This window comes from Conger conger, unplaced genomic scaffold, assembly GCF_963514075.1.
Source record: "Conger conger unplaced genomic scaffold, fConCon1.1 SCAFFOLD_74, whole genome shotgun sequence".
In the NCBI taxonomy this organism is placed as follows: Eukaryota; Metazoa; Chordata; class Actinopteri; order Anguilliformes; family Congridae; genus Conger; species Conger conger.
Window position 1 is genome coordinate 72119 of NW_026890383.1, and position 24421 is coordinate 96539.

Genomic DNA, 24421 nt, shown 5'->3' on the forward strand with positions numbered 1-24421 from the left:
GTTGGAAGTGTTCTATAAACAAACCCCACTGAGTACCAAAGCGAATACTTATTTTATATATATGTATATATATAAAATAAGTATAAACTATATATATATGTGTGGGCCTCCTTCAAGCCAATCGAAAATAAAAGATGCGCCAGGAGCAAAATCTTATTAACCGATGATGTAGTGCGCACCAGGTATTATTATTATATTGCTTCTATTTGGAAATTGGACAACCGGAAGTACCTCGTTATGAGCATTTCCTGTTTTAGTTCTTAAAAAAAGTTTCGCGGTAGTACTGAATTGACTGAACTCACATTAAAGTGAACAGCGTTTTGTTCCTCTTCCTTTACCAGTCTGTGTCACGTTAGCCTACTGCATCGGCAGAAAATGTGGGAAGCGTGGTTATAACGCGGTTGATGATAATCGGACAGGATGACGGTGTGTAACTTCTTTCTACAAGGCCGATGTCGGTACGGTGAGAAATGCTGGAACGAGCATCCGCGGGGCGGCGGCGGATATGGCAGCTATAGCCGGCCTCCAGCGCAGTCCAGCAGTAATCGTGGAGGTGGCGGTAAGAAGGTGGTTTGTTCTGTTCCAGCCAATATAAATTGTAGACGCTTAAATAGCAAACTTTTGCACGCTAATTAATGAGCTAACAGTTAAAGAAATAAGTTGAGTTAAACGGTCCCAGTGTTAGTTAGCTAGCGAGGCTAACTGGCGAACACATAACAGCCTACCTAGCTAGGTTGTGTTAGCTGGATAGTCGACTCGTCAGTACCTACAGTAGGTAGCTTAGCTACATGTAATCAAAAGCGATTTTCACATTTAGCAAACTCAAAGCAATAGTTAAAACTGCTTGTTATTGTTAGCATATTACAGCACTAGTTGGGTTAATCGTGGTGGCGGTAGAATGACACTTCAGCAGCTGTTCGTGTGCAGCTTGGCGAGGTTACTGAGGTACGTTTGGTTTGGTGTCCTTTGTGAATTTTGCTGACCAGTCAGCCAGCACTATGTATGGTAGCTAGCTAACTACACAACTCGTTGTACTTAATCATGGTCTTCTATCAAGACCTTGGTTCGTTAATTCGTTGAATCAGGTGCCTTAATGGGGGGATAAAATAATCATTGAGTATCTCCAAGATTATTGAATTCCTGTGTCATAGGAATCGTAAGCAATAAAGAAAGGATAAGCGTGTTTTCATTGGAATCGAGGGCACTTGAGATGGGAATTATCTCCGGTAAGGTCCTGGATATTGAAAATAAGTGAAATATTTTTTATAAAACGTCTAAGGGGTATCCTAAACGGCCGTCTGAAGCTCCAGCAGGAGTGTCTAAATGTGTTTCCATATAAAAGGTTGGATGTGTTTATACATGCAATTTTACTGTGTATGTTAAAGGGGGGTGACTTGTTTTGTCATTTAAAGATTTTGGTACATACTGGTGTTCCTGATGTATATCTTAACAGGTCTCTAGGACCTGTAGAATTTTTCGTATTTGAAAAGATAAACATCACCTGTCATATTAAAAAAATTCATGGTATCTGATCCTACATCAGTTTCACTCTTCTTCCCTCCATTGGATTTACATGGTACTGCATGCAGTGAAATCTATGTAGGAATTAATCCCATGCATTTTTTTCAAGGGTCAAAAAATATATCTTTTACTGGCCTGTTTTACAGTTTTGGGACACAAACTTTCAACAAAATCTGAGACTGCTGCAACCACTGATTTGACTCGGAATGGCCCACTTCTCTTATCTTAAACTTCAATATGGCTGTCTTTGTTTATTGTTTGTATGTTAAGTATGTACACAGACGCAACAGCCTGGGGGGACCTGGAGTTGTGTAGTGCTGGAGTTGTGTAGAGAGCTGTGCTCATCACTTACTCTGGTTAAAGGCTTTATGAATATAAGAAGCTGTGAATCGTCCTGTTTATTTGGGTTCTGTACTGTTCCTCCAGGGTTTGGGAACAAGGTGTGGGTGAATCCGTCACAGAGGTCATCCAGCTTCCCCAAGGGCGGGAGCAGTGATTGGGGGAGGGGAGCGGGTGAGGACTCCAGCTTCAGCTTCTCCAACCAGAACAGATTCTCCGCTCTGAACTCCCAGCAGATCTCTGCCACCACCAGCCAAGGAAACGACAACGACAAATATGTGTGAGTTAACACAATGACTAATGTTACAAGCACATACAACATTATATGCAGATCACTTGCATACACCCACTTGTGCGCACACCTACACACACACACTACCAGAACACATTACTTTCAAACACTCGTATGTACTTTGTCCTTTATTTCCACAGGGAGACGGTCAGTAGAGATATGGAGGTGTGGGCGAGCTCCGGACAGTGGCCTTTCTCCTGCTACTCAGCTGGCAAAGCCTCCATTTCAGGTATCCACTGATCAGAAGTGTGCAGTGGCCACCCAGCCGTGGTTCACTCATTCAGTGTGATTTCTGAAACGGACTGTACCTGACCCATGTAAGCTGTTCATTCAAAGGGGGTGAAAAGTAATTTTCATATTTTTATTTTTATTTGTAATTTCGTAATTCTATAATTCTGGATTCTATCGTTCCTAACCTCTAAATGCTTTTTTGTTTTAATATTAGATTATCTGAACATTAGTGTGATGTGAAGTAGCGTTTTACTGCACTTTATGATATTAATAAGGGCTTTATTAGTATGTGCTGTGTTTGTTGCAGGGTTTACGGAGCTGGCTCCAGAGGAGCTCCGTTTGGAGTACTACACCAGCCAGGCCTCCGGGACACTGCAGCACTATGTGAGCCTCCCTATCACCCCATTACCATCACCTCAACCTCCACCTCCCAATCACCTCCACCTCAACCTCCCTATTACCATCACCTCCCAATCTCCTCCATCTCCACCTCCCAATCACCTCCACCTCCCAATCACCTCCACCTCCACCTCCCTATCACCTCCACCTCCCTATCACCTCCACCTCCACCTCCCAATCACCTCCACCTCCACCTCCCTATCACCTCCCTATCACCTCCACCTCCACCTCCCTATCTCCATCACCTCCACCTCCACCTCCCTATCTCCATCACCTCCACCTCCACCTCCCAATCTCCATCACCTCCACCTCCCAATCACTTCCACCTCCACCTCCCAATCACCTCCACCTCCACCTCCCTATCACCTCCACCTCCACGCCCCTATCTCCATCACCTCCACCTCCACGCCCCTATCTCCATCACCTCCACCTCCCAATCACCTCCACCTCAACCTCCCTATTACCATCACCTCCCAATCTCCTCCATCTCCACCTCCCAATCACCTCCACCTCCCAATCACCTCCACCTACACCTTCCTATCACCTCCACCTCCACCTCCCTATCACCTCCACCTCCACGCCCCTATCTCCATCACCTCCACCTCCACGCCCCTATCTCCATCACTTCCACCTCCCAATCACCTCCACCTCAACCTCCCTATTACCATCACCTCCCAATCTCCTCCATCTCCACCTCCCAATCACCTCCACCTCCCAATCACCTCCACCTCAACCTCCCTATCACCTCCACCTCCACCTCCCTATCTCCATCACCTCCACCTCCACCTCCCAATCTCCATCACCTCCACCTCCCAATCACCTCCACCTCAACCTCCCTATTACCATCACCTCCCAATCTCCTCCATCTCCACCTCCCAATCACCTCCACCTCCACCTCCCAATCTCCATCACCTCCACCTCCCAATCACTTCCACCTCCACCTCCCAATCACCTCCACCTCCCTATCACCTCCACCTCCACGCCCCTATCTCCATCACCTCCACCTCCACGCCCCTATCTCCATCACCTCCTTATTGCAGTCACTTCCTCTGATTGGCTGCTGAAGCGGCACATGCCCTGTCCTGATTATGGTGCTTTGAGTGAGTGTGCTGAAATGGACAGGGCCATTTCTGGCTGAAATGCTGAATATTGAGTATTTGTATGGAGTTGGATTCTCAGATTGAGTGCTGTGACTGTATTACAGGCAAACGCTGTCCAACAGCTAGCCAGTCAGTGGAGGAGCAGAGTACAGGAGCTGACAAACCCCAATTCTACCACAAGGGCAGCACTGGTGAGAGTCTGGCTTCAGCTCTTTCTCGTGGCCTGAGCAGTGTTTAGTGGCCTGCCTGAGGTGCAGGGCTTTGGGAGGCTGAACAGCTCTCTCTGATGTCGCAGAAAGGCAGGAAGGCCATTTTGTGGTGGAAAATAAGGTCTTGATGTAATGCTGAAGTGATCCCTATTTGACGCGTTTCCAGATCGCTGAGCTGAACAGTCCTCCGTCTGCATCTCTGGGATTTCCGTCAGCTGGATCAGGTTTGCCTCGCACTATCACTGAAATTTGAATTTGAATCAATTTCTTATGGTTTCACGTGGTTTGTTGCTATTGTCCTTAATTTATGTCAACAGTATGCACCATTTACCTTACTGGTCTCTTTTTAAAAGGTTTCTGAATGCAGCTCTTTAACTGGCTCTCATCTGGGACCAGTCTTTGTTGCTCTTCTCTGCACTTTCTCTAGAGACCAAAACTGCATATGGTGCTTCAGCCACCTCCTGTACATTCATGTGCCTACAAAACTTTGCATCTGGAGATTTTACATTCCATTCGGGAAATACTTATAAATTATTTGTACAATTTTTAGCAAATGCATTTGCTTTTATTGGCATTGTCCAGTCAATTTGAAAAAGTAGCAGTCCTAACACTGATCCCTGTTGGACTCCATTTCTGACCACATCTCTTACTGCTCCATCTGTGCTGAAATTAAGCTGGCAATGGGTCCTATAGTTTTTATATATATATATATATATATATATATAGTTTACCGTTTCATAAGTTGCTTGTGTGACATTACTTTGCAAAGGCCTTTTGAAAAAAATGTAAGCAAATTATATTGCATCAGTGTTTTTCTCAAGAATACAAAATACTGAGTCCTACAATCAGCAGCCGGTCACACAGTCAGAATCCTCTGAAAATACGCTTCTGTTTTTCCAGGTTTCAGTGCTGGTGGCTCGCACACTGCGGGCGCTAGTGGTTTTGGTTCTGCTGCCCAAACTGGCCCAGCGAGCTTTGGCTCCGCCCCCACCGCCGCCTCCTTCTCCTTCAGTAACCCCACCTCCTTCGCCAATCCATCGCCCAGTAAAGACGCCCCTGCTGGGTTTGGGACAGGCGCTGGCTTTGGGGCGGGCGCTGGGTTTGGGGGGGGCCCCGGGGTTGGGGCGGGCGCCGGGGTTGGGGCGGGCGCCGGGTTTGGGGGGGGCGCCGGGGTTGGGGGGGGCGCCGGGGTTGGGGGGGGCGCCGGGTTTGGGGGGGGCGCCGGGGTTGGGGGGGGCGCTGCAGGGTTCAGCTTTGGGGGCTCCTCGGCCACGCCCCCTGCAATGGGCGCCAGTGCTTTCGGACAGCCTGCCAGCGGGGCGGGGCCGGCCGTCATGGGGGGGGCAGACCAGCTCTTCACCCCCCAGGGGGACCTCTCTGCTGAGGAGCTGAAGGAGTTCACAGAGAGGAGGTTCACCCTGGGCCAGGTGCCTCTCAGACCGCCCCCTGCTGACCTGCTGGTGGTATAGCATCCCCACACTGCCCCCTTGTGGTGTTATAGTATCATGCTGGTGGTACAGTATTTGCTTTAGACAATGGGGAGAGGGGGGTGATATCTTTTTTTTTTTTTTTTAATTGTATTTTGTTTTTATTGGGTCAATAAATGATTGTACACATCTTTGCTCAGCAGTTTGTTATGGTAGCCATGCCAACAGTGATGTGAAAATATCTGCCATGGCCTACAGCAGCATTTAGCTGTGTGTGACCAGCAGGTGGTGCTGTTAACACTACATGCTGTATTCCATGTAAATAATGTAAGAATATAGAGTTGTGCTTGACAACTGACTTAAGTGATTTCATAAAAATTGTATATTTGTTTACAGACTGTAACTTTGTAATTATAATAGCTGGCAGTTTAGAACTGGTTATCAATTTTGTGGAAAAACAATTAATATATTACAGTTTGTGCCTAAAAGGGTTGGGGTTAGGGTTGGGTTGGGTTAGGGTTAGGGTATTATGAGCTTGGCTTTGCAGCAGTGTTGTACAGAGGGTTAGGGTTAGGGTATTATGAGCTTGGCTTTGCAGCAGTGTTGTACAGAGGTACATGTCTGCAGTTCAGATGTCCCATGGGTTTAAAGGAGAACTTTGGCCTTTTACACACTGCTCATCACATGGCAGGCGGAGTACAAATCGGGTGATGGTGGAACATTAACAGATGTGTTGTTCTATTGCAACAGTCTATTGCTGGTGTTCTTCCATCTGTCTGTAACTGACCCAGGGTGACATTCAGCACAAACACCAGCAGTCTCACAGATGGCCCCAAGCCCGATATGCAACATTAAAACTGTAGCGAAGAACCACAGGCTTTGAAAAGAGTCCCACTATAAGAAAATTTTGAGGTGCTTCTATGGGGTATTTACTGTCACACCCTGTTTAGGGTTCTGCCGAGTGTTCCAGACCGTAGCATTTCAGCTCTGTGCTCTTCCATAGCGTGGCCCAGACCATAGCATTTCAGCTCTCTGCTCTTCCATAGCGTGGCCCAGACCATAGCATTTCAGCTCTCTGCTCTTCCATAGCATGGCCCAGACCATAGCATTTCAGCTCTCTGCTCTTCCATAGCATGGCCCAGACCATAGCATTTCAGCTCTCTGCTCTTTCATAGCATGGCCCAGACCATAGCATTTCAGCTCTCTGCTCTTCCATAGCATGGCCCAGACCATAGCATTTCAGCTCTCTGCTCTTCCATAGCATGGCCCAGACCATAGCATTTCAGCTCTCTGCTCTTTCATAGCATGGCCCAGACCATAGCATTTCAGCTCTCTGCTCTTTCATAGCATGGCCCAGACCATAGCATTTCAGCTCTCTGCTCTTCCATAGCATGGCCCAGACCATAGCATTTCAGCTCTCTGCTCTTTCATAGCATGGCCCAGACCATAGCATTTCAGCTCTCTGCTCTTCCATAGCATGGCCCAGACCATAGCATTTCAGCTCTGTGCTCTTCTATAGCATGGCCCAGACCATAGCATTTCAGCTCTCTGCTCTTTCATAGCATGGGACAAAGTTAGAGATGTAAATGTGTCACCAAATTCACCAAAGCCCTCTTTTAAGAACACAAATATGTGACAGGTCTGCAGAAACAGTGATGTAACTGACCTAATCCTAACCCAGAACTGTCTAATGTTTAATCGTATCTTGCAACCAGTTAGGAAAAGGGCACAAACCATAAACACCTCCCAGCATCCTTCCCCTGTCAGAAAGACAATATGCTGAATACACTGCAACACGCAGCTGCTGGGCTAACAAACATGTCCATGAAAAACGCTGCATAGTCATGTCCATGAAAAACGCTGCATAGTCATGTCCATGAAAAACGCTGCATAGTCATGTCCATGAAAAACGCTGCATAATCAGTCATGCATGTTTCTGCTGCTGAGCGTGTGGGACGGCACTGAAACCGTTCCACATAAATACAGAAATAAGAACCCCTCGCCGGACTTGGAATAAGTCTTTAATAAAGCACTATTCATATAAAACGCATTTCACAAACAATACTATTTCTTTGCCATTTGCATTACATTTTTATTACCTACAGAAGGTAGGCAGGCTACAAACATTTTTGACAAAAAAAGAAGGGAGACCAGAATAGAAATGGAGAAAGCCTGAAGTTACTGTGGAAATATATATATATATATATATATATATATATATATATATATATATATATACCTGTATAGGTGTGTGTATATATATATATATATATAGGTGTGTGTGTATATGTGTATATATATATATATATATATATATATATATATATATATATATATATACAGGTGTGTGTGTATATATATATATATATATATATATATATACAGGTGTGTGTGTATATATATATATATATGTGTGTGTATATGTGTATATATATATATGTATGTATATGTATGTATATATATGTATTTATATATATATGTATATATATATAAATAATGTGTCTATAAAGGTCTGTTCCATCTTTGGAAACTGAAATGCAATCCCTGAGCTATCCATTGCATCACTGAACATTTCAAATAAAAGTACATTATGTCGGATTACTTTTTTCATATACTAATTGTTGATGACAGCCCTGTATCTTTGCCCTGTAGAGCACAAAAAATAACCCATGAATATCTCACTGATATTTCTGTTCCCTGATAAATGGAACGACTGCAATTAAATTACAAAAAAAGAAAATAAACTGTGTGCGTTGGCCTCTGAAAAGGGTAGAATATGAACATATTGTACATTTTTTAATATTTACTTTGTTTCACTAATAATACAATGACAGAGCATAACTACAATAATTACTTCTATAACAGATTACACAAAATATATAAACATATTTAAGTCAAAAAATATATATTTTTTAATGTTTCATCATATCTGTTATGGTACATTGCACACAGTTTTACAGCCTAGCTTCCAAAAAGTGCAATTATTTCACAAACCAAACCTGAGCAGGAGAGAGTTGTCGTTCATGCATATAGAGTTACATGTGAAGGCACTTGGGAGAGGCGCTGGCTGATATGCACAGTAATTCTCTTAGAGGAGTTTGATTGATTTAGGGCTCGGCCGTCTGGACCTTCCCGGAGACGGTGCTGACTGACTCTCTGAGCCGCGGCTCCTGGCGACAGCAGCGGCTCTGGCCGAACTTGAACAGAGCGACTCCGGGAACCGCCAGGCTGGGGATTCCCGCCAGCAGGAAGATGATGATGGCGATCCAGCTTGGGTACAGCTCTGTGCCCAGGGTGGGGAAGTCAGTCTGAAACACCAGTCACACACATTTCTGTAATCAGCTTCATTAATGGCACTGTCTGGAATTAGAAAAATGACCAATATCCTACTGTGTCTGGAAGAATTAGTCACCAGTAAGTTCATACATTTTACATTGATTACAATTGCAAGGGCAACATGGCTCAGGCAGTAAGAGTCTTACCATGAATCTTTGGAAAAGATTAATGGTAAAAGCATTACAGACTTTACATTATTGGCATTTGGCAGACGCTCTTATCCAGAGCGACGTAGAGTTGATTAGACTAAGCAGGAGACAATCCTCTCTTGGAGCAATGCAGGGTTAAGGGCCTTGCTCAAGGGCCCAATGGCTGTTCGGATCTTATAGCGGCTACACCGGGATTAGAACCACTGACCTTCCGTGTCCCAGTCATTTACCTTAACCACTACACTGCAGGCCTCCCCAGTGTGTGCAGGTATGTAGTTAATGGGAGTGGAACATATGGAGCTACAGTGTGCAGGTATGTGGTTATTGGGAGTGGTACATACAGAGCTACAGTGTGTGCAGGTATGTAGTTAATGGGAGTGGAACATATGGAGCTACAGTGTGCAGGTATGTGGTTATTGGGAGTGGTACATACAGAGCTACAGTGTGTGCAGGTATGTGGTTATTGGGAGTGGTACATACAGAGCTACAGTGTGTGCAGGTATGTAGTTAATGGGAGTGGAACATATGGAGCTACAGTGTGCAGGTATGTGGTTATTGGGAGTGGTACATACAGAGCTACAGTGTGTGCAGGTATGTGGTTATTGGGAGTGGTACATACAGAGCTACAGTGTGCAGGTATGTGGTTATTGGGAGTGGTACATACAGAGCTACAGTGTGCAGGTATGTGGTTATTGGGAGTGGTACATACAGAGCTACAGTGTGTGCAGGTATGTGGTTATTGGGAGTGGAACATACAGAGCTACAGTGTGCAGGTATGTGGTTAGTGGGAGTGGTACATACAGAGCTACAGTGTGCAGGTATGTGGTTATTGGGAGTGGTACATACAGAGCTACAGTGTGTGCAGGTATGTGGTTATTGGGAGTGGTACATACAGAGCTACAGTGTGTGCAGGTATGTGGTTATTGGGAGTGGTACATACAGAGCTACAGTGTGTGCAGGTATGTGGTTATTGGGAGTGGTACATACAGAGCTACAGTGTGCAGGTATGTGGTTATTGGGAGTGGTACATACAGAGCTACAGAGTGCAGGTATGTGGTTATTGGGAGTGGTACATACAGAGCTACAGTGTGCAGGTATGTGGTTATTGGGAGTGGTACATACAGAGCTACAGTGTGCAGGTATGTGGTTATTGGGAGTGGTACATACAGAGCTACATTGTGTGCAGGTATGTGGTTATTGGGAGTGGTACATACAGAGCTACAGTGTGCAGGTATGGTTATTGGGAGTGGTACATACAGAGCTACAGTGTGTGCAGGTATGTGGTTATTGGGAGTGGAACATACAGAGCTACAGTGTGTGCAGGTATGTGGTTATTGGGAGTGGTACATAGAGAGCTACAGTGTGCAGGTATGTGGTTATTGGGAGTGGTACATACAGAGCTACAGTGTGCAGGTATGTGGTTATTGGGAGTGGTACATACAGAGCTACAGTGTGTGCAGGTATGTGGTTATTGGGAGTGGTACATACAGAGCTACAGTGTGTGCAGGTATGTGGTTATTGGGAGTGGTACATACAGAGCTACAGTGTGCAGGTATGTGGTTATTGGGAGTGCTACATACAGAGCTACAGTGTGCAGGTATGTGGTTATTGGGAGTGGTACATACAGAGCTACAGTGTGCAGGTATGTGGTTATTGGGAGTGGAACATACAGAGCTACAGTGTGTGCAGGTATGTGGTTATTGGGAGTGGTACATACAGAGCTACAGTGTGTGCAGGTATGTGGTTATTGGGAGTGGTACATACAGAGCTACAGTGTGTGCAGGTATGTGGTTATTGGGAGTGGTACATACAGACCTGCAGTGTGTGCAGGTATGTGGTTATTGGGAGTGGTACATACAGAGCTACAGTGTGCAGGTATGTGGTTATTGGGAGTGGTACATACAGAGCTACAGTGTCTGCAGGTATGTGGTTATTGGGAGTGGTACATACAGAGCTACAGTGTCTGCAGGTATGTGGTTATTGGGAGTGGAACATACAGAGCTACAGTGTGCAGGTATGTGGTTATTGGGAGTGGTACATACAGAGCTACAGTGTGTGCAGGTATGTGGTTATTGGGAGTGGTACATACAGAGCTACAGTGTGCAGGTATGTGGTTATTGGGAGTGGAACATACAGAGCTACAGTGTGTGCAGGTATGCGGTTAATGGGAGTGGTACATACAGAGCTACAGTGTGCAGGTATGTGGTTATTGGGAGTGGTACATACAGAGCTACAGTGTGTGCAGGTATGTGGTTATTGGGAGTGGAACATACAGAGCTACAGTGTGTGCAGGTATGCGGTTAATGGGAGTGGTACATACGGAGCTGGGGTCCCACACCAGGTAGGTCAGCTCTGAACTGACTTTGGTGACGAAGTAGAAGAGGAAGATGACCAGCATGATAAGAGGGCTGATCACCCTCCAGGTGGCCTGCCAGAAGATATTGGGCTTGTGTCCGATCATAAACTCAATATCCCTGTTAAACCTGTGGGAACAGTCAGCAGAATCAGACGTGCGTAAAAGATGGAATGTTAGCTATTGTTTGCCGACATAATATTATATTTTTTTCTGTTTGCCACTAATGTTAGCTAACATTAGATAACAGTTTGAAAAGGTAGTGTGTGGTGAACAAAAATAGCTGCTGAGAACAAAAAGAGAGAACAAAAGTTCACAGGTAAGCAACAAATCAGCTAGCTGGTATTGTTTGACCTAAGTCAATAATGACTGTTTACTGCAAATAAATTTTGCCACAAACATTTGCTGTCTTGCATGTCTGATACTGTGGAACGATTTTAACTGAACAGTTCGCACACCAAATAATTGTCAACTTTTCACTACCTTTTCGAACTGATATCTAAAGTTAACTAATGGCAAACAGAAAAAAGATTGAACATGTCACACTCCACAGCTCTGTATTCCATAGGGACTGGCCAAAGGACTGCAGACACACACGCACACACACACACACACACACACACACACACACACACACACACACGCTGGGTGGCTGTCCAGACTCACCTGTCCACACCATACAGGTAAACAACAGCCGTCATCTCACAGAAAGCGATCACCAGCAGGGGGATGGAGCCAGCGAAGCTGTCAAACAGGGCCAGCCAGTAGTTACCTGACCTCTGCACAAATATCAGTGCAAGGGCAAAGGACACCAGGCATGTGCAGCCTACAACACACACAGCTGCTATTAAAATACTGTCAAACACCGACCGCTTTCCTTACAGATGTGTCTGGTGTTAAAGAGAGACATACACCTTGAGGTGTATGATGTTCATGCATGCATCACCACTGTGCAACAGTGAGAAGCTTTTGGTATTCAAATGCTGTTTGGAAGATTTCTACCAGGTGTGTACTGAATCTGGCAGGTGTTTACCTGTGAGAGCCTCTTTGGGCCATTTTTTGGGGAGGACATTGAGGTCCTGGAGTGGCACCACCACCCCCTCCATATTCCCGAACATGGTGGAGAGCCCCAGGCAGAACAGCATGATGAAGAACAGGATGGACCAGAGGGGAGAGACAGGCATCTTGGTGATAGCCTCTGTGAACACGATGAAGGCCAGACCAGTCCCCTCTACACCCTGTGGGGCAGAAACACATGCTACAACTGTTACAAATGTCCAGATGCCCTTTTGTCACATCAACACCTCGGCATTCTGCGCCCTTGCCCCAAATACATTCACCGGTGCTCTCGTAGGACGTTTACCCGTTATCTTCACCCCAACAACATTGACTCTCTCTGGAGCTGGACTCGGAACATAAAACGGAACGCTGTACAGCGCACTGCTGATTTCAACAATCTATGCCCCATAACGTCAGTGAAAGTCCCTCAGAATTATTCTACTTCAAAGAATGCATCTTTTGCTTTGCTCAATGTACGATCTCTTAACAACAAAGCACCTTTCATTAATGATGTAATTACCGATATGGGTATTGACTTTATGTGTCTTACTGAAACCTGACAAGTACCAAATGAATTTATTACAGTAAATGAAGCCATCCCATCTGGGTATGAGTTTATTGATAAGCCACGCTCCACTGGGCGTGGGGGAGGACTTGCAGTGCTCCATCGTTCCTGTTTTAAGTTTGTGCGTGTGCCCCTGCGGGATTTTTCATCCTTTGAATGTCTTGCTTTGAAATTTACTGGTAGTCTACCACTACTCCTTTTACTTATCTACAGGCCTCCTAAAGCATCTTCTGTTTTCTTAAATGAATTTTCTGAGCTGCTATCTGCTGTGTGCCCTATGTATTCATCTATCCTGGCTCTGGGTGATTTTAATATACCTGTGGATTCAAATAACTGTACCTTTGCTGATAATTTTCTTAGTATGCTAAACTGTTTTGATCTTACTCAGCACGTAAACTTTCCCACTCACTCGAAAGGTCACATTCTAGACCTTGTCTGCACTGCTGGTATCACTCCATCTGACCTTGGCTCCAAGGATCTCTCTGTCTCTGACCACAAAGCTGTCTTGTTCAATATTGCTGTTCCTGAGCCTCACCGCCGCCCCCGTCCATCACGCTCCATCATGTTTAGGAACACCAAGAACATTGACACAGCTGAACTATTAGACACGCTGCAATCCCAACTCACAGATCAGCCACTTAACACATGTCCTGATGATCTTGTTCTATTCTACAATTCTCATCTATCTAACATGTTAAATCAGATTGCCTTGTTGAAAGCACACACCGTCTCCTTCCTACGCTCTGCTCCATGGTATACACCTGAGCTGCGTAAAATGAAGGCTGCTGGCCGCCAACTGGAGCGGCTTAGCAAAAAGACTGGACTAACGGTGCACATGCAGGCATATAAAGACCATGTCCTGGCCTACAAGGAGGCTCTTAATGAGGCTAAATCTGTGCATTACACCAACATTATTGCCAGAGGTCAGAGTAACCCTAGAGCCCTCTTTTCCACAATCAACAAGATACTCCAGCTTACCAAACCCTTTCCACTCACCCCTTCAACTGATATCTGCTGTGAGTTTCTTAATTTTTTCCAAAACAAAATCAGCACTATCTACAGTCAGTTTCAATCACTCCCTACTGCTATCTCGCCGAATGGTGCTCCCATTTCCCATACCTTACCAGCTCAGCTGTTCTCTGCCTTCACACCTGTCAATGAGCACTTTGTCCATGACCTTGCCACTAAGGCTAGGAGCACTACCTGCCTCTTGGACCCTATGCCTACCCCACTGGTCAAAAACTGCCTGCCAGCTCTATGCCCCCTCCTCGTTCATATTATAAATTTATCTCTTTTAACTGGTTCTGTTCCTTGCTCACTCAAAACTGCAGCTATCACCCCTGTCCTTAAGAAATCTGGAGCAGCTGTTGATGATCTGAAAAACTATCGACCCATCTCAAATCTCCCATTCATAGCCAAACTCCTTGAGCGCACTGTTTCTTCCCAACTCCAAGAACACCTGACACATCACAGCCTATGGGAAGTGTTTCAGTCCGGTTTTAAGGCTAAGCACAGCACTGAGACGGCCCTGGTCAAGGTCGTAAACGACCTGCTCATTGCTGCTGACACAGCCCCATACCAACCAACCCGCACCCTACGCTTCACCAATACCCACCTCCTGCTCACCCCCTCTGCACATCTCCGTTCTATGGGTGACAGGGCGTTCAGTGTAGCTGGCCCCAAACTCTGGAACTCCCTCCCACTTGCACTATGGAAAATCACCTCACTGTCCACCTTCAAATCCAAGCTCAAAACTCACCTTTCCACTCGTGCTTTTCCTCCCTACTCCTAACTGACCCCTCCATCTCACTCTCGCCATGTACCATCCTATTGTTGTTGGTTGTTTTATATACTTTATTTTATTGTCTACATTTTTGTATAGTGTCTTTTAATAAGTGTACAGTGTCTGTCCCGATATGTTGTTTTATGACTGCCACTTGCCACTACTGTACAGTGTCCTTGGGTGACGTGAAAGGCGCTTTAAATAAAATGTATTATTATTATTATTATTATTACAAGAGAACAAACACATGCTAAGCTGACACACACGACAGAAACACAAAGGCACCCTATGCTAACACAATCTACAGAAACACAAGGTATGCTAACACACTACTGAAACCCACGCTATGCTAACACACTCTTCAGAAACTCACGCTATGCTAACACACTCTTCAGAAACTCACACTATGCTAACACACTCTTCAGAAACTCACACTATGCTAACACACTCTTCAGAAACTCGCACTATGCTAACACACTCTTCAGAAACTCACACTATGCTAACACACTCTTCAGAAACTCATGCTATGCTAACACTACAGAAACTCACACTATGCTAACTCATTCTACAGAAACTCACACTATGCTAACTCATTCTACAGAAACCCATGCTATGCTAACTCATTCTACAGAAACTCATGATATGCTAACTCATTCTACAGAAACTCATGCTATGCTAACTCATTCTACAGTGCAGAGAAGAGTGCTTTATCTCCAATTTCACATGAAGACAGTTAACCCCAAGCCTCCAAGGACAATGAAGCTTACGTACTTCTTCCAAACAAATGTTCAGCACATTCCTATCTGGACATACAAGGTGTGGGCAGCAGTTGTGTTGAGTTTAGTTTTAGTTTTTATAGGAGCTATATTGACTGGGTGTATTGAGTATAGAATGTTAGTTTCTAAAGGAGCTATATTGAGTGGGTGTGGTGAGTTTAGTGTTGGTTTCTACAGGAGCTCTATTGAGTGGGTGTGGTGAGATTAGTGTTGGTTTCTACAGGAGCTATATTGAGTGGGTGTGGTGAGGTTAGTGTTGGTTTCTACAGGAGCTCTATTGAGTGGCTGTGGTGAGTTTAGTGTTGGTTTCTACAGGAGCTCTATTGAGTGGCTGTGGTAAGTTTAGTGTTGGTTTCTACAGGAGCTCTATTGAGTGGCTGTGGTGAGGTTAGTGTTGGTTTCTACAGGAGCTCTATTGAGTGGCTGTGGTGAGATTAGTGTTGGTTTAAAGGTATGACAGAACGCACCTCACTGAGGAAGGTGTTCAGGTCGCAGGGCTTCAGATCCAGCCCCTGAATGATCTCAGGAGACGTGCTGTTGAGGCTTTGAACAACTTGTGCATAATTACTCTCTGTGATGTTGCCTTCAGGAAGATCAAACGTGTTCAGCAGGGCCAGGATGTTTCTACAGGAAAAAAGAGAATTTGAATTCCAGGCACATTTGAAATGAACATGAGAGTGAAGGTCCTGCCTGACGAGCTCAGAGACACCAACCTGCCCAGGCAGTCATCGTATTTCTCTGTGGCACGGAAGCCGATGATGGAGTAGATAACAGTGGCAGAGAAGACTGAGGTGAACCCATTGACCACCGAAATAATCACAGCGTCCTGCTCACAGTTGTTACTGGAAAAGAAAACTTCATTGTAGTATTATGAAAAAATAAGATGAAAAATGAAATGACACTTGATTATGAATCAGTTTAGGATTATTAATTTATTACCCTACAGTCACAGTCACTGCAGTGGAATATCCTAAAGTCATGGTCACTTACTGCACTGAGTTGTAGCTGGAGAAGGAGATGAGACCTCCAAAAGCCAGAGAGAATGAATAGAACACCTGAGCTCCTGCATCCAGCCAGGTGGATGGGTTTGCCAGCTCTGCTACCTAGAGAAATACAGATTTTTTTTTTTAATGTAGCAGATTAAAAAAACAAAAACATTCTTATTAAAATAAAATAAAAATATGCAATTAAAGGCAGTTTACTCACATCTGGGGTGAAGAGAAACTTAATTCCATCCACAGAACCTTTGAGTGTCAGTCCTCTGATCAGGAAGATGGTGAGCACGAAGTACGGCAGGGTGGACGTTATGTACACTGCCTGGGGAGAGAGGAGAGGGTGGAGTCAGGGATGAGGGACTTATTGGGGAAAGGGTAGCATACACAGACAGTGTTCTTAGGGTGGAGTCAGGGATGAGGGACTTATTGGGGAAAGGGTAGCGTACACAGACAGTGTTCTTAGGGTGGAGTCAGGGATGAGGGACTTATTGGGGAAAGGGTAGTGTACACAGTGTTCTTAGAGTGGAGTCAGGGATGAGGGACTTATTGGGGAAAGGGTAGCGTACACAGACAGTGTTCTTAGGGTGGAGTCAGGGATGAGGGACTTATTGGGGAAAGGGTAGCGTACACAGACAGTGTTCTTAGGGTGGAGTCAGGGATGAGGGACTTATTGGGGAAAGGGTAGCGTACACAGACAGTGTTCTTAGGGTGGAGTCAGGGATGAGGGATTTATTGGGGAAAGGGTAGGCGTACACAGACAGTGTTCTTAGAGTGGAGTCAGGGATGAGGGACTTATTGGGGAAAGGGTAGCGTACACAGTGTTCTTAGAGTGGAGTCAGGGATGAGGGACTTATTGGGGAAAGGGTAGCGTACACAGACAGTGTTCTTAGGGTGGAGTCAGGGATGAGGGACTTATTGGGGAAAGGGTAGCGTACACAGACAGTGTTCTTAGGGTGGAGTCAGGGATGAGGGACTTATTGGGGAAAGGGTAGCGTACACAGACAGTGTTCTTAGGGTGGAGTCAGGGATGAGGTACTTATTGGGGAAAGGGTAGCGTACACAGACAGTGTTCTTAGAGTGGAGTCAGGGATGAGGGACTTATTGGGGAAAGGGTAGCGTACACAGACAGTGTTCTCGCATCATTCACCTGTGACCAGGCGTGCGCTCCTGCATGGCCACTAGAGGGCGTACCTTGCCGGTGGTCTCTATGCCCCGGATAGCGCAGACGTACAGCACGGTCCAGGCACACACCAGACACAGAACCATCCACCACTGCAGGCCGCCTGAATCCTCTATGGCGGCCGTGCTGTTGAGTGTCTCCCTGTACCAGAAATAATCCACAGGCGAGCTCCTCTCGCATTCCTCTACCAGTCCTGCAGGGGGCGACACTCACACTGTAACACCAGCCCTGGCATGCCTGACACTGTGTTTGTGTCGTGTGTAAAGATGCAGTCTAGTATTGTGGGGACCAATTACAGTATTATCCTTGTCTGTCCCTGGAGTTACTTATTCCAGGAGTTGAGGAATCATTCAGGAATATATACTCACAGCAACATAGACACACTGTGGGAATGTTCTCTATGGGTTAGGGCTAGGGTTCTCTGTGGGATGGCTTATGACCACAGTAGACCATGTGATCAGTACAGTGCGCCTTAAATTCTCATTATTATTCTCTCTGAAATATTATTTCAAAGTGTTTCACATCCTGTTTCCATTTCCTCAATAAACAAACTCTGAGGAACACTGTAATGCCACTTCTAGTCAACTTTCTTCTTTCTTTTCCCTGCTAGACCCCCATTGGTCTGGCTTTCAGATCTGGCCACTCGAGACCGCACTCCTCTCTGTCAGTGAATCAATCCATGCCGCACGAGCAGCCTCCCTCTCCCCTGTCCTCATTCTTCTAGATATCTCTGCTGCCTCCAACACTGTGGATCACTCCATCCTCCCTGTCAGCAAAGGGGATCTGTGGCACAGCCCTGGACTGGATTGAGTCCTACCTCTCTGGTCACTCCTTCCAGGTTGCCTGGGCTGGTATCGACACCTCGGCCCCTTGCCACAGGAGTTCCCCAGGGCTCAGTCCTAGGCCCGCTTCTTTTCTCTCTTTACACTCGTTCCCTTGGCCCTGTTATCACTGCACATGGTCTATCCTACCACTGCTATGTGGACGATACCCAACTCTTCATCTCATTCCCACCATCCGATACACAGGTTTCAGCCTGTATCTCTGCTTGCCTGAGTGACATCCGGAGCTGGATGGACAACCACCATCTAAAGCTCAACCCTGACTGAAATGATATTCATCCCTGCCATTACCTGTCCCCATCTGGATCTCTCCATTTCCCTAGGGGATACCACACTCACTCCATCAACCAGTGCAAGGAACCTCGGCGTGGTGATGGACAGCAGACTGTCCCTCTCCAAGAACATTGCGGCAGTGACCTGGTCCTGCAGGTTCTTCCTCTACTACATACGGAGAATCCGCCCCTTTCTCACCCCCTACTCGACCCAGCAAATGGTCCAAGCGATGGTTTTGTCCCGCCTGGACTCCTGCAACTCCCTCTTGGGTGGCCTCCCAGCGTCTGTCATCAGACCCCTCCAACTCATCCAGAATGCAGCAGCTCGTCTGGACTTCAACCTTCCCAAACACTCACATCTCACCCCCCTGCTTAGTTCCCTCCACTAGCTGCCTGTCATGGCTCACATCAAATTCAAAACATTGGTGCTAGCCTTCCAAGCAGTTAAGGGGTCTGCCCCAGCTTACCTCCAAAAAACCATCAGACTCTACACCCCTGCCAGACCTCTTTGTTCAGCCTCCACAGGCCGCTTGCACCTCCCCCTCTCCAAACCTCCACCTCACGCTCACGACTACTGTCTGTTCTGGCTCCACGGTGGTGGAACGAACTCCCCGTGGAGGTTAGAACATCTCTTTTCTAGCGCAGACTGAAGACGCACCTCTTCAAGCTGCACATCTCCCCATCCCTCCCTACCTCCCTGTAAACTTTAATTGTTGTCTTATTGTGATTTACTTGTGTATCAGGATGTTTAGTTTGGCTAGGTAAGCAGTGTTTGGCTAGGTAAGGGGTTTGTTCATACATTTGTGTTTTACAGTATTACGATAAAAACAATTAAAAAATGATGATGATCAAATAGGCCCTGGTCCTTATCTTTGTTGTGCAGGTAGCAGTTGAAATTGTGCTTCCCTCCTGGGTCTTATCCCAGGTTATGGGTATGCACTTTGCACTTTGTTGTACATCGATCTGGATAAGAGAATCTGCCAAATGCCATGAATGTAATGTAATGTAATGTAAGGACAGAGTTTAAATTTGCAGTAAGAAAAATGTTTTTGGTAAATATTTGATTGAATGATTGACATACCAGTCTTGTCTGCATTGATGGGACAGTGGCTCCAGGGCAGGGGGTCCTGGAAGGAGTTGAATAAGTACCACATGACCCAGGCCATGATGGTGTTGTAGTACAGGCCCACCAAGAAGGACACCAGCATGGATGCGATTCCTGCGCACACACACACTGATAGTGAGATGAGTGGCTAGCAGAAGCTGATCAGTAGGCAGTGTGTTTGGATGCCTATGGGATTGCTGGTAGTGTTGCAAATTATTACAGACATATTTCAAATGTATGCAATAATACCAATGCTACTACTGCTACTACTACTACTACTACTACTACTACTACTACTACTAATAATAATAATAATAATAATAATAACACCCCAGTGTAATAAGGATCTATCTCTGTTATACTGACCCACCCCAGTGTTATAAAGATCTATCTCTGTTATACTGACCCATCCCAGTGTAATAGCGATCTATATCTGTGATACTGACCCACGCCACCTAGATAGGGGTGTATGGCCGTCCACACCCCCACACTCCCCTTTCGCAGCCGCTGGCCAATGGCAAACTCCAGGTGCAGCAGAGGAATTCCCTCCAGCACCAGCAGGATCAGGAATGGGATCATGAAAGCACCTAGGATTACAGGCAAGGACTACTCAACCCAACTTGATTAAACACAGCACTGATCTGTTCTGTAAAAAAAGATCATTTCAAATATCCACATTACAATCATTGAGGTGACTCTAATAAAGCAGTTTTTCCAGGATTTGTACTTTTTAAGTAGTTTTAAATGTAAGTTATTTTTACTTGACCACATCAGTAAGTAAGATGATGAGGCACTTTATTCCACTGTATTACTTCAAACCCTATGTGTTATCATCTGTTTTCCCATTTGTATTTTTTCACCTGGTAAATGGCCAAGACTGGGTTGCACCGGTCATATGTAAGTTTGTGGGTAGTCCTTACTAGATCCTTAGTTACCACTAGTTAGTTTCAAACTATTGCTTTACTAAATTAATTGTATTGTAAAATGAATTTAAACAGAGTGTGTAAAGTATAAAAACAAGTGTAATCTAAGTAGTTGTCGCTTAATAGTGACGATGACAAATTAATATCCAATCAATCAAAAAGCTACAATGTAAACATGGAAGTCAACTTGCATTGAGTTTAATATAACCCAAAGGCTCCTTATAGTATTGAGTCATTACATTACATTTTACATGAATGGCATTTGGCAGACACTCTTATCCAGAGCAATGTACAGTTGATTAGACTAAGCAGGAGACAGTCCTCCCCTGGAGCAATGCAGGATTAAGGGCCTTGCTTAGTGGGCGGCTGGTAGTGGTTAAGGTAACTGGGACCCGCAAGGTCGATGGTTCGATCCCAGGTGTAGCCACAATAAGATATGCACAGCCGTTGGGCCCTTGAGCAAGGCCCTCAACCCTGCATTGCTCCAGGGGAGGATTGTCTCCTGCTTAGTCTGTATGTCAGATAAATGTAATGTAAAGGGCCCAGCGACAGTGCGGATCTTATGGTGGCTATACCAGGGTTCGAACCACCGACCTTGCAGATCCCAGTCATGTATTCAGAATGCAGCAGCTCGTCTTCCCAAACACTCACACACACCCTGCTTACTTCCCTCCACTGGCTGCCTTTCATGGCTCACATCAAATTCAAATTCTAGGGTCCTTCAACACCAGCCAGTAAGACATTTTTTCCCATATTTGAGGGTTGCCAGAGAGTGTTGTCACGGTAACCTGCTAGGAGGCATTAACGTTAACACACCCCATTGTGCTTCCCTGGTGAGCCAGCAGAGCTACGCTCCTTACACAAGCATCAGCAAACGTTGACTGCGAATATAATTGAAATCAGCCTCCTTGAAAGCTTTAAACTGGAATTATTGTTTTGTTTGCCTTTGGTTATAGTAAGTTACTGATTTTTGTAGCCTATGGTTAACATTAACCCACGGTTTACACCTCCTTAGCTAGTTGTACAGTAACGTTAGGTGTAAATATTAACTAGTAGTTACGAAACTCAACATATATTAGTTTGTGTGGTGCAACCCAATTTTATTTATGTTAGTAATGCATAAATATTGATTTAGTATACTCAGATGTTATAACCAGCCCTAGGAGTGTAAACCCATCAGTGTGCAGCTAGCACACAGCGTTCACTGCCAGTTAAGGATCTTTTTGCATTTCTATGTTTAAAGATTCGCTTTTTAGAATGTACATTAACAGTACTGAGCGACAATAACAAGCACAGACCCTACAGCAGCAGAATCATACACAGGCAGGGCTTTGAGCTCATCTCTACCTGCTGCCCTCTCTGCTGTCCTGTAAAGCAACCCTCATTCTCTCCTTTTCAAACAATCCAAAAAATGGAATACATTGAATACAGCTTGATGGAAAGTTCATTGTGACAAATCAGAACATTGCAATGCCAATCAGCTTGATCTGTCTGTTGTTCTGGTACCCTTGGCACAGGTAATGGAGCACCTACCTCCCCCATGGCTCTGGCACAGGTAAGGGAAGCGCCAGACGTTGCCCAGGCCCACACAGAAGCCCACGCAGGTGAGCATGTACTGGGTCTTGTTGTCCCATTTGGGCCGGTCCCCTGCCTCCTCCAGCTCCATCTTCTCCAGCTGCTGGTGGGAAGGGATCCGCCCGTCCAGCCCCGGGTTCGGCAGCTTCAGCTTCATCTCACAGGTGTGTGAACGAGTGTGTGAATGAGTGTGTGAAACCGAGAGTGTGTGAACGAGTGTGTGAAACCGAGAGTGTGTGAAACCGAGAGTGTGTGAAACCGAGAGTGTGAACGAGTGTGTGAATGAGTGTGTGTGTGTCAGTGTCAGTGTACAGGGGAAGGCTGCTGCATTTATAGTGACCTTTAGCACCACCACACAACCCCTCATACCCCCTCCCACCTCCTGACACACACACACACACACACACCCCCTCCCACCTCCTGACACACACACACACACACACACACACCCCCTCCCACCTCCTGACACATACACACACACACCCTCCCACCTCCTGACACACACACACACACCCTCCCACCTCCTGACACACACACACACACACCTCCTGACACACACACACACACACACACACACCCTCCCACCTCCTGACACACACACACACACCCTCCCACCTCCTGACACACACACACACACACACACACAAAACCCCTCACACCTCCTCACACACACATGCCATTTCGATATCTGTGGATTCGTCTGAACAGAGAGTTATGCATTGTTCCTGGTCAGCAGAATGCAAGTGTAAAAAACTTTAATAATTAATAACTTATCTTCCAGTCCTACAGTATATTACCCCCAGAGTTAATATTTGGATCTTTAGAACAGTAAAGGCACAACTTGGGACCATAAAGATTTGCTTTATCCCTTTGCTGTGAGTCAGCATGCATTGGTACTCATACTCATATGCTACAGCATATTTGAAAAGAAAGAAAAAATCAGACTTGCTGGAATTAAATAAAAAAACATGAATGTAGATTAAAGATATAACCCTAACAAAAACTGTGTGATTCTTTAGTTTCTAAAAAGCCAAGATTCGGTCAACCTTTACCTTGGGTGAGCAAAAAAGGGGTTTGATATGCAGAATGTGCTGCATATGTGTTTGGTATCATACACAAAGCTAACTGCCCTGGGAGTATTCCTAAAGGATTGTTCCTTTATTTTTATGATGTATTCCTTGTGTGATGTGTCCTTGGCTTCTCACTGAAAGTACCTACTGTCCAAACTCAGGGTTAGGGTGGCAGGGTTGGCTGTAGGTGTGTGTGGGGTAAGGGTGTGTGGGGTAAGGAGTAGCTGTAGGTGTGTGTGGGGTAATGGGTTGCTGTAGATGTGTGTGGGGTAAGGGGTAGCTGTAGGTGTGTGTGGGGTAAGGGGTAGCTGTAGGTGTGTGTGGGGTAAGGGGTAGCTGTAGATGTGTGTGGGGTAAGGGGTAGCTGTAGGTGTGTGTGGGGTAAGGGGTAGCTGTAGGTGTGTGTGGGGTAAGGGGTAGCTGTAGATGTGTGTGGGGTAAGGGGTAGCTGTAGGTGTGTGTGGGGTAAGGGGTTGCTGTAGGTGTGTGTGGGGTAAGGGGTAGCTGTAGGTGTGTGTGGGGTAAGGGGTAGCTGTAGGTGTGTGTGGGGTAAGGGGTCGCTGTAGATGTGTGTGGGGTAAGGGGTAGCTGTAGGTGTGTGTGGGGTAAGGGGTTGCTGTAGGTGTGTGTGGGGTAAGGGGTAGCTGTAGATGTGTGTGGGGTAAGGGGTAGCTGTCGGTGTGGGTGGGGTAAGGGGTAGCTGTAGGTGTGTGTGGGGTAAGGGGTAGCTGTAGATGTGTGTGGGGTAAGGGGTAGCTGTAGGTGTGTGTGGGGTAAGGGGTAGCTGTAGGTGTGTGTGGGGTAAGGGGTAGCTGTAGATGTGTGTGGGGTAAGGGGTAGCTGTCGGTGTGTGTGGGGTAAGGGGTAGCTGTAGATGTGTGTGGGGTAAGGGGTAGCTGTAGATGTGTGTGGGGTAAGGG

The 24421-nt window shown here is 45.8% G+C and overlaps 2 protein-coding genes across 2 annotated transcripts; one reads left to right on the forward strand and one right to left on the reverse strand.

The window, feature by feature from the left end:
- Positions 1–245: 245 nt before the first annotated feature.
- Positions 246–5707, forward strand: LOC133120041 (nucleoporin NUP42-like). Its single transcript, XM_061230185.1, has 7 exons — positions 246–559; positions 1948–2140; positions 2293–2381; positions 2691–2767; positions 3987–4073; positions 4258–4315; positions 4992–5707. Exons 1-7 carry the CDS (start codon positions 421–423, stop codon positions 5558–5560), a joined length of 1212 nt encoding a protein of 403 aa, XP_061086169.1. The 5' UTR covers positions 246–420; the 3' UTR covers positions 5561–5707.
- A 2918-nt stretch (positions 5708–8625) lies between these two features.
- On the reverse strand, positions 8626–22588 carry LOC133120042 (sodium-dependent neutral amino acid transporter B(0)AT1-like). The gene is made up of 12 exons (XM_061230186.1): positions 22390–22588; positions 20380–20520; positions 19910–20047; positions 17726–17907; positions 16746–16856; positions 16530–16642; positions 16253–16381; positions 16007–16163; positions 12390–12594; positions 12023–12182; positions 11324–11486; positions 8626–8826 (listed from the first exon to the last, which is right to left on the reverse strand). Exons 1-12 carry the CDS (start codon positions 22586–22588, stop codon positions 8626–8628), a joined length of 1899 nt encoding a protein of 632 aa, XP_061086170.1.
- Between the last annotated feature and the right edge of the window lie 1833 nt (positions 22589–24421).

What these genes read in the sequence shown, in the direction of transcription:
- LOC133120041 (XM_061230185.1), top strand. Translation starts at nt 421, where the DNA reads ATGACGGTGTGTAACTTCTTTCTACAAGGCCGATGTCGGTACGGTGAG. An exon ending in AACGACAACGACAAATATGT is followed by an intron (nt 2,141 to 2,292) that starts GTGAGTTAACAC and finishes TTATTTCCACAG; the next exon opens with GGAGACGGTCAGTAGAGATA. An exon ending in TGGCAAAGCCTCCATTTCAG is followed by an intron (nt 2,382 to 2,690) that starts GTATCCACTGAT and finishes TGTTTGTTGCAG; the next exon opens with GGTTTACGGAGCTGGCTCCA.
- LOC133120042 (XM_061230186.1), bottom strand. Translation starts at nt 22,588, where the DNA reads ATGAAGCTGAAGCTGCCGAACCCGGGGCTGGACGGGCGGATCCCTTCC. An exon ending in GCATAGAGACCACCGGCAAG is followed by an intron (nt 16,857 to 17,725) that starts GTACGCCCTCTA and finishes CTCTCTCCCCAG; the next exon opens with GCAGTGTACATAACGTCCAC. An exon ending in GCCCAAAGAGGCTCTCACAG is followed by an intron (nt 12,183 to 12,389) that starts GTAAACACCTGC and finishes TGTGTGTTGTAG; the next exon opens with GCTGCACATGCCTGGTGTCC.